This window comes from Acyrthosiphon pisum, chromosome X (genome assembly GCF_005508785.2).
Source record: "Acyrthosiphon pisum isolate AL4f chromosome X, pea_aphid_22Mar2018_4r6ur, whole genome shotgun sequence".
NCBI classification, from domain to species: Eukaryota; Metazoa; Arthropoda; class Insecta; order Hemiptera; family Aphididae; genus Acyrthosiphon; species Acyrthosiphon pisum.
The window spans coordinates 11173034-11184319 of record NC_042493.1 but is presented as its reverse complement, the minus strand read 5'-3'; the positions used below and the strand labels follow the sequence as shown (position 1 = coordinate 11184319).

General features: G+C 23.3%; 1 protein-coding gene across 3 annotated transcripts in view; it reads left to right on the top strand.

Annotated features, from left to right (window-relative positions):
• The first annotated feature begins 2110 nt into the window (after window positions 1-2110).
• Window positions 2111-11286, top strand: part of LOC100159761 (arf-GAP domain and FG repeat-containing protein 1) — a 16613-nt gene continuing 7437 nt past the window's right edge. The window contains exons 1-2 of one of the 3 annotated variants that reach the window (XM_003246608.4): window positions 2111-2710; window positions 9391-9484. In XM_003246608.4, coding sequence (XP_003246656.1) covers window positions 2547-2710; window positions 9391-9484 — 258 coding nt within the window. In that variant the 5' untranslated portion in view covers window positions 2111-2546. Of the gene's footprint in view, window positions 2711-2939; window positions 2959-9390; window positions 9485-11286 lie in introns of those variants that run through there. The other 2 variants (XM_001948700.5, XM_029485937.1) reach the window with 2 other exon arrangements.

Below are 11286 nucleotides of genomic sequence, written 5' to 3'. Positions count from 1 at the left end.
AATTTGCACAACTTTGTGATTTATACGTATTTTGTCAAGATTTGAACTTTAAATGCTTATAAAAAAAATGTGAATGAATTTTTAATATTTGTGATGTCATTGTAAAAAAAATATCATCGACTTGTATTACATTTTCAAGCTTTTTACCCAACAAATAAATTTTAATGATATTCATAGAAAAAAAACTAAAAAAATTGGAAACTGGAAGTGTCCGTCAACAGGTCAAAACAAATCAAAATATTTTGAAAATTTTATCTTCTATAGAAAATGTTAGTATAAACAACCGATAAAAATTTCAAGTATCTACACTAATTTGTTTTGGAGTTACACCAAAAATAATAATCGATTTTATCTAAAAGCAATTTTGCAAATTTTAAAAAATATAAATAAAAATAAAACATACATCATTGTAAAGTCAATACATTCATAGCTTTGCTCAAAATCTAAAATGAAACGAGTTTATACAATGTTATTTTTTTGTTTTAGTCTATTTACAATATTATTTGTTTTTAAAAATTAATTTCAAGCACTAGTTCTAATCCAATTATGTACCTACCAATTTACGCTCTACAAAATTCGGTACCTAGTGATTGTACAAATAGTTAGCAGTTTTTGTAAGCCAAAACACAAAAATATATTTAGAACCCAGATAAATATAAATATTAATAATAAATAATAATATAGGTAGATAACATGTTATTTAGTATTTATGTATATTATTAATATTTTAATAAACGAAAAACAAAACAATTATAATATATCTAAGCAATTTGTACTTATTTTATCCTTATTATAGTGCTGTACTTACAAATAGTAATCTGAAATAATTAAGATGATTATTTCCATACCTAAATATAGCGCGCAGTGGCTAGTGAGTAGTGAGTAGTGACGCATTGAATTATCATTAGGTACCGTTTTACGACTTAACGTACCTATTACCTATTAGTTCCATTTAATTAATTATTAACCAATAAAATCATTCAAGCATAGAAATCCAAACAGGATTGAAAGTTACCTACCTATGTCTTATAATATAAGATATAATATTATTATATATTTATATAGTAGTATATAGATTAGGTATTGTCGTACAGACGTGCAGTATTTTTGTATGTAAGATGTACCTATACCTAGAGAGCCTTTATATATAATTATTATCTAGACTCTCTACCTATACCTAACTAGGTAACTATTAGTTTACTTGTATTATACATTGATACCTAATATAATAATTTTTTTATTTCGAATTAAATTAAATGTTACCTATATTAGGTATGCACTATATCTTATACATAAAAATCTCGTATATATAATAATATAAACCTGGCGTCTTGGCTAGACCTATGCGGCTATGTCTATAATCTGTATATTATGCTTGTACCTAGGAATATTCTCTAACTAAACGCCAATTATGTATATAGTACAATATACCTAGCTAAGTATAATACTATAATACGTAAAATATAAATAATGGTAAATACCAAGTGAACGAATAATGATCATTATAATAAAATGTATAATATGGTGTATCAAGAATCAACATTCCACATTTCTTATCTTTTTCAAAAAAATAATTAAAATTAAAATTGTGTAATAATATTATAATATCGGTACCTACCTACCTACCTACCTATTTGTTATGTTATGCAGATTTATATATAATATATAGGTATATACGAATATTATTTTTAAATATTATTTAGATATTTTTTAGTACCTACTACTTTATACTTGTCTATGCTACTACTGTTTGTTCTGTGGTACCACCTACTATACAATAAACACCTTAACAGAAATTCATAAATCTACACATACGTCCATAGAGTATACAATATACATACAACATACGTCATACTTAAATGCAATATTTAATTGCGTACAGTAACAGTACGGCCTGGTTCATATATATATATATATAATATTTTATATATATAATGTACAATATAATTATATCTACAATCTGCTTAGTTGTAATCTCTTATCGTACCTACCTAATAATTTTGCCAGAAATCAAATCACATAATATAAGTAATCAATAAGTAATAACCACGAACTACGATATATATATATATCTTAGTTCATGATAATAACAGTAAAGTTGTCTCGTACTCACACGAATGTAATGTCATTCATCCAAATGTTTGTCATCTATGTATCACAGAAATAGAAACCTACGGCCTACGCTGAATCGGACATGTCCGAGAATAGTGTTTTAAGAACCCCTGCGCGTCCAAACAGCTTATGCGATAGGAATTGATTCTAAGTATGATACTAGGTTCAGACGAGTTGATTTCAATTAGTGCTGTTTCACATTTCTATAAGCGCCGTTGAGTTAAATTTTTTTTTTTCAATTTCCTCCTGTTGTAGGTTGTTAGCCATTTAAAGAAATTACATTTGCAAAATAAATCTGTTAACGGTCCCTAAGGCACGTACGCCTTTCAGTAATCAATCACCTCTTAGTCTACTAGCTATATTCATACAAAGTAACATTATATAGGTAGGTACACTACAAGAATCAGAATTTTGACTAAACTGCTGTTACCGATATGGCTAACGGTATAAAGAAACTCGATGAACACAACTTAATGGTGCTCCGAGAACAACTATCATTGCCTGCAAATAAATATTGCTTCGACTGTCACCAAAGAGGACCAACATATGTGAATGTTACCATTGGTTCATTTGTCTGTACATCATGTTCTGGACTATTGTAAGTACCTATCTATCTGTTTAAAATAAAAGTGTATACATTTGACATTTATATTTTTATTTTTACGTCAATAATATGTATTATAAATTACATATTTAGGTATTGTTAGGAAGTTAAATTTTATTTTACTGAAAAATAATTTGACATTATGATAGATAAATACTTTAATTAAAATTTTTGTTTTATTCAGTTCATTTACACAGGTACCTAAATATTAATTTGAATATCCATGACTCATGACCCATAAAGTAAGTTCACCCACTTATTTTAAACAACATTTAAATGATTATATACTCGTGTTATCATTTAATATTACATAGGTTTATAATGTAGGTAATATATAATATATAAAGTTATCATATCATTTGTATAATAGTTACATATTCTTAACACAACTGAAAATTCATAGAAACAATATTTTATACTAGGGTACCTACTAAATATTTTTCATTAAAAAAAAATCTGCATAAACTTATTTTTATTAATAAAAATATATATTTTTTACAACAAAATTGTTTAAATTTTCATGTAGGTATTTACATTTTTAGTTATAATTAGATAATTGTTTATTATTATCTGCTAAAAATAAATCCATCTACTAAGTTATTGTTATTAATTGTAATAGGTATAGCATACATGAATGCTTTTAAAATAAAATATATGTTTATCAATCATTTAATGTTCATTTATCATTGTTTTTTAAAAAAATTACCAACAGGTCCTATACATTTAGTTTTGACAGAGTCAAATTAAATTTTAAATGTACTAGGTAAGAAGGAGCTATTTACAGCTGTATAGTAAAGACATAATTTTCTATGGGTACCAAAATTTACTCATCATACGTATATTATTCCTAATAATTTTTAGACATTTTATAGGTATCTATCATTCACCTACCAATGTAATATTTTTAATTAGGTATTATTTTATTGTTTGATGAATATTTCATGATTTATTACCTACCAATTAACTTATAGGAATATGTATTAATAGTACTTATCTATTGTAGATTTATAATTGGTAGGAAATTGAGCCTATAATTGTTGGCTTTCATGCCAATTAATATATGTTTACTAGGATGTTTACTTCTTGTTTTGCTTACTTCCTTTGTAATAAATGTTAAAAAGATAATTTTATTAAAATAAACAAATAATAGTACCTTAATTGTAATTAATTATCATTTAATTAATACAAATATTTTATCACACATGTTAAATAGTTACAAACTAACAAATAACAATATCATATAAGTAGTTATTTATATAGTTATTTATTTTAGTCATAAATTGCTAATAAATGCTTCTATATTTATTTAAATTTTGTATTTAAAATCTTACTTATTAATATTAATTTGAATAATAATAGCATGGAGTTTATAGTATTATATTTATTTATATTAACATAATAGAATCAATATTTAAAAAGATGGATCCTAGATAAATAAAAAGGTGGACAAGTGAGTACCGCTCAACTGTATAGTAGTTGTCGAGCATATAATTGTAATTAGTGTGTTATATTTTAATTAATTGGTTAGTTGTTTTGGAAATACAAAATATCAAAAAATAATAGAAGAAAATTCGTGAAAATCCAATATTGTAAAAATTATAAGCTCAAACCTTCCTAAAAAGTTAATGTTCTATTTCAGTAAACTTTTTTTGTTTGTTATACGTAGAAAAACTTATAAGAAATCTTTTATAAAAATGCTTTACCTTAACTATGAAAAGAAAAACTTTTATGAATTTCTAACTAACAACTGGTTTGAAATTTTAATGAATTTTGTCAAAATTTTAATTTTAAATGCATATAAAAAATCATTGCGTATGTATCATTAAAAGTTTTAAACTTACATTAATGAAACTTATAAAGAACCTTGCATTAAATTTCCAAGTTTTTTTACTTAGGAAAAAAGTTTTTATAATAATTTTAAAAAAATTTACAAAATTTGAAAAGACTAAATTTCTCAAGACTATAACTAGAACAAAAAGAGTCAAAATATTTAATAAATGTTACCATACATGGAAAATATATAGCTAATTTAAATATTTTATAAAAATGTCAAGCTATGGCTTTTTAGTTACACTAAAAAAATTAAATCTTTTCTTTCAAAAATTGGTTTTGCGTAAAAATTACACTTTTTTTTGTTTTTCATGACGCTTTCTAAAACTACTTGGAATGTTCATTTTGATTCATCTAAAAGTACTAACTAGATTCAATTTTTATCATAAAAGATGCTGATCTTGAAAATTGGAGCATTTTTACTACTCCAATGTTGATGACAGACAGAAAAAAAACAAATCTTTGTAAATACAATAAATTAATTCGCACCGCTCAGAATCTAAAATGGAAAATGTTACAATATGTTTCTGTTATACAACGGATACTGATGAATACTATAAGCATAACATTTTTTTTCCGTTGATTAACCAGTTATTTATCAATATTCTGTGCAATTATTATATGTTGTTTACAACACTATAATTTATCGAGATAGCAAAACCATATTTCCCAACAATGTCAATATGTATCTCATAGAGATTTTTATATTTTAAGCTTCCTATTTATTGTTTTATTTAAAAATAACTGAAACTATAAATTATAGTAACATTTGAACTATCAGTACATTCTACCTACTGTTAAAATTACACAACTGTATAATATTTAACAATGTTAAAGTCATCAGTATTGTTTTCCTATATTATGTGAGAATTTCAAAATACTTATATTTGTCTAATATAATATATCTTTATACATTGCATAACAATATTATGTATTTTATTATTTATTTTATTAAAATTACTTAGATATTTATGATTCTTAGAATCCAATTTCTTGTAATATAATATTAAAATAAATAATATCTTAATCAATTTATGTTAATCATTAAAACATGTATTACTTAAGATAGTTTTATGTTTACATGTACATATAATTTTTTTTATACTTTTAAAAACATAATATGCTGTCTGTTAATAAAGAGATAAATATTTTATTTACAATTGCTGCACAAAATATATGTTAAGTAGAAAGAAAATAACACGTTTATCTTCATCTGTTCTGTTAAAAAAAAATTATAATGATTAGATACATAAATATAATATTATCTTAAATTATATTTTATATATTTTTTTATTAAGAGCTATACAATTCATAAAAATTTAAAATAAAATATTTTAGTGTCTAAATCTAAATTATTCAAATAGTTATATATGGTGTTCTTTAAGAGGTCGCTATATCTGCATGTGTTGTCTTCATCTTGAAATGCACAATATACCAAATTTTACGTCTAGAATAATCCATTTTACTGTGTTATTTTTAGATTAGAATGAATTATTCGATAACCCAAATATTATTTAAAGCCTCATTTAGAATTGTTTTACATATTAATTTTTAATCAAGGTATAATCATTTTAAAATTAAAAATTTTTTTGATAGACAAGATTATTATGGGTACCTATATTATTCTAGTTTATTTATCAATGGAGCTTACATATGTTTTATTATAATATGATTGATGCCTTCAATTTGATTAAGTCCACAATAAGATATTTTAATAGTGATTCAATAATTTAAAAATATTTTCTTGGAAATATCAATTGTTTCTCCATTCTATTATTTTTTTTAATCAAAAAACTTTTATGTATAAAAAGTCTTATAAACAGTATATTTTAAACTGAGATCCAATCTGAATGAAGATTTATTGAAAATGTATAACAATAATACACCACTATCCTGTCCTAGGACAAACAATAGCTATTAATTATTTTGTCTGGCATTTTAGATCAATTGTTTTTGAATTATTTAGTATGCATTAATATCTTATGAAATTAATTAAGGCAATCAAAAAATATTTTAGAATATTATCTATCTTATTTATTTTAACCAAATTGTATTAATGATGAATAAAATTAGTTTTACCCCTAGATTTAGAAAGCAAATAACATATTGATATCCTATAGGCTAAAGGTAACAAAATAATATTCTTAAGTTAATTAATAAAAAGCGAGCAAGTGGGGATTAACGATCTGCTATACATTAGGTGTCTAGAGAAGTCACTGTAATGGAAAAGTTAAATTTGGATTTAAAAGTATGAAAAACGATTTTGAGCGAAAACAGTCTGTCAGCTAATAATATTAATACCTAGGTATATTTTATGATATTATTGTGATTGAAGTAATTTATGTTAGGTACTATTAGACATTAAAACTTAAGTAGGTTAAATTAATTTTTACCCAAAATATTGCATTTGAAAATGTCATTGTATGTATATAGTATAATAATATATTTTAAAAGTTTTAAGTACACTAGTATAATGTTTTTTAAATTACAACTAAACAACTAAAATCTTTATTCTTTATTTAAGTATTTAATTTTGTCTAAATTTGAACTATAAATGTTTATAAAAAAAAAATAGTGCCTAATTTGTATTTTTAATATTTTTGAACTGTTATTATAAGAAAGTGAGGAGCCTCATATTTAATTTTCAAACTTTTTGACCCAATAATTAAAATTTTATTGACATTTATAGAATCAATAAATCAATATATTCATTGCTGAGAAATCTAAAATAAATACATAATAATATTATAAAAATACCAAATTTGGTTTTTATACTTAAAATATTAATCTGCTTGTGTAATTTGTACAAATAAAAAGCAAATTATAGCACAATATAATATTGTTTATAACTTAGTCCGAAATTATATTCTTTTAAAACACCTAAAATATGATACTAATATTCTCTAAAAAATTAGAAGAATATGCCAAAATAATCAATAACCCTAATATGTGCTTAATATGCCATTTTTTTTTTTTTTTTTTAATTATTCTGGTATACACTTGCATAACTAATAGATAATTGCACTGTAGTAACATTAAAAATAGTATTTTTTCTATTGAACGGTTCTATACACTGGCTTAAAAATGGTTTAAAACTAAAGGATTTTTTATTTTAAAAATTTAAAAAAATTAAAAACATGCATTTGCCATACTCCAAATATATTTGGACTTTTAATAAACAAATTCGTTCTTGTTATCAGTATAGGTTTTTTTATAGATATTGTATGTTAAAATGTGGACAAAATCAGATATTTAATCAAAGAAATACAATTTTAGTTTTTTTGCTGTAATTTAAAAATATTAACCTGTGGGCACTTTAAACTTTTAAAGTAGGTATATTATTATACTTTATACACAAAATGACGTTCTCAAATGCAATGTTTTTGGAAAAAATTAATTCAACCTACTATGCTACTTGTGGTAAAATAAATTACTTAAATAGCATTAATAACATAAAATATAGTTAGTAATAAAGGTTGACTAACTGTGTTGGTTCAGAATCGGTTTTCGTCAAAATGATATGATATCATTGAATATAAATTTATGACATTCATTTCAGTTACCCACTTGCCATCTAGATACTGTACAGCAGAATGGTACACACGTGCTCATTTTTTTTATGTTTCAGTTTACACATTTATTATTATTTTAATTGATTCAATAGAGATAAGAAATGTATACCTTATCTATCTATTTAAACATAATATTTTTATAAATAACAACGTTAATAAATTTAGAGAGGTTTGAGTATGCTTAGCTCCTTATTTTAATTCATAGCACCCCTTCCCTCGGTTTTTAGGCATAATTAACTTTTTTAAAACCATTTAATGTTAAACTTGTTATCTATCACTTTTCATCTATATTAGGTATTCAATAATTAATATTCATTATATTTTCAACAGCTTTAAGATAAATTTAGGTAGTAATATTAACAATAATAATTTACTTTTCATTAAATATCATTTATCATGATCATAGTTTGTGGACTGTAGATAGTTTACATAGAGGGTTCTTAGATCTCCCCTGACTTATGATAATATTTTATAATTGAATAAAAATGGTTAACAATTATTAGAATGGAATAAGACAGAATGTCTTGATAGTTTTAAATATTTATAGAAATATATGTGATTCAATTAATACAGAGTTAATTAGGGTATTGGTAATTTTATAAAAAAAGATAAATCATTGCATTAATATAATCCATTTAATTGGTATGTGTATAAATAAAATTAATTTCATTTTATTTATTTAAGAGTTGTGGTGGGGGGGGGGGGTCTAATTATTTATTAATAATAAAAAAAGAAACCAGTGAAAAAAATTATAAATTTATAATACCTATTTATTCTAACTCCTTTAAAAATAATTTAATTACTAAATTCTTGATTAAACATCAAATAAATTGTATTAAAAATTATTAATACCTAACAAATCAAAAGTTAATGCATGTCGTTTTATTTCTTGAAATGTATTTGTAATAAATGTTAATTTTATATGGTCATTGAAAATCTTGACCTGTTAATACATCATAGGTATTGAATTTTCAACTTTACATATTTTTAATATACAATGTATAATATGTATACTATTGTAGAATGCAAATATAAATTAATAATCATTTATTTTAACCACTAACTATAAATTAGATAGGAGACGGTAAAATATTTAAAATTATTGATGACATTATTTGTCATTGTTTTAATTTTCACATCTGTTTTAAATAATATTGTTTAGTGTCAACAAAATGACAGACATACATATGTGTTGTATGATAAATTTTAATTGCGTAGTTATAAAACAAAAACTGTGACTATTTATTCATGTACAATACATTTGTGTTCTAGACGAGGTCTTACTCCACCACATAGAGTAAAAAGCGTATCAATGGCAACATTTAGCACAGAGGAAATTGACTTTATAAAATCCAGAGGAAATGAAGTAAGTAATATCTTATATTGCAGACAGATTGCTTAGGAAAAAACTTAGTGTTTTTGTGAAATATAATATAATTTTATTATTTTAATATTATTTTAAAATAAGTATTTAAGTCCTAATGAATATTAAAGATACCTATGATGCAATTTATAATGTTAAATATTTATATCACTGATACATTTGTATTGTGTAAGGCACTAATTAATAATTAGACATTGTCTATTAAAATATTACCTAATCATATTAACTTAATTGATAGCAGTTATTCTTAAAACATATTATTTTTAGGATTCTTTTCATTTTGCTACAAATTTCTGTACCTATTAATTTTGTAGTTTAAATATATTTTACTCTTATTGTTTCATTTGAAATAATTTACTCTTAAGCATCATTTTCCTCTGCATATTGTTGCCATACAATGAAACAAAAGTTGAATAAAAATTTGTATTTTGTTTAATTGTTGTGACTTTTGAGCTGTACAGTATTGTAATCACAGTATGTGTTTGTAGTATTCTCCCCACTCCCTGTGAGCGTTTTATTTATAACTGGTACACACCACAACATTAGTGTATTAATACAATAATACTACTATCGTATCATAATTTACATAAATAATTTTTAGAAAACTGAATCCTAATGCTGGCTGTTTGCTGTTAGGTAATTATTTTGGTTATTACTGATTAGTAAATAATAAGTAGATAAATAATAACCAAGATAATATTACTTCATAATATATGCTTTTTTGATACAAAAATAAAGATAACATTGTGGCATAGTGCATAGTGTTGTAATGTTGTAAATAATATTATAAATACAAATAGGTATACAATATAGAATATAGATTATAGTTAACTACACTGTGGTCTGTGACTGTGACAACTAAAGTAATACATTAGGCTATCGTGGTGAGTGTCGTGTCTTTTAAATAGGTATGTAATTTTATGTTTATATGAGTGCATAAGGGCATTGCATATATTACACATGTGTAAAATAATTGATGTATGCTTACATACAAAAATAATTTGTGGGTAATAATATTCACCTACAATTCTTTCACATCCAAACATAATAAAATTGCACCACTGGACTAGGACTATCATTTACAGACAAAATAAAATAGCAAGTATGAAATTAATTTTATCAAATTACAATATATAAAACAAATTATAAAGAATTATAAAATGGATAGTATAAATTAATATTAATATCTAAACTATACTAACTAACTATACTTTTTATAATTGTAAGTAATATTCAAACAAATAATGATGGATCATTATCTGTTTTTAAAAATAGTTATGTTATATTATACTTATATTAGCATAAACCATAAGCATTTTCTTAATTTGGTAGGTTGAACAAAATGTTGTCCATAACCTTTGCATGTAATTGTTAATAATCACTACCTATTATAAATTATAAATAAGTAGACTAAGTAATTAGTAAACTAATAGAATAAGTTATTTGCTTGATTATGTATTTCAATTTATTTTAGTATGTGGTCATTCAATTAAATTTAAGACAGTTTTTTTTTTATTATAAACAATGTTTCAACAAAATTTAATACATTTAGTTTGATGACATACAATCTTGTTTAAACTGTGTATTATGTTATTATTAAAAGTATTTATTTTTTTAATTATTCATCCGTTAAATGTCTTATTTAATACTATTAGTCCAGGATGTACGAAAAAATCATAAATTTAATGAACTAACCATGGGACACTAAATCATGTTTATGGAATCATTAGTTCACTATTGATTTAATAAAATTGAATGTTAACCCGTCGTTGGTGACGCTATGA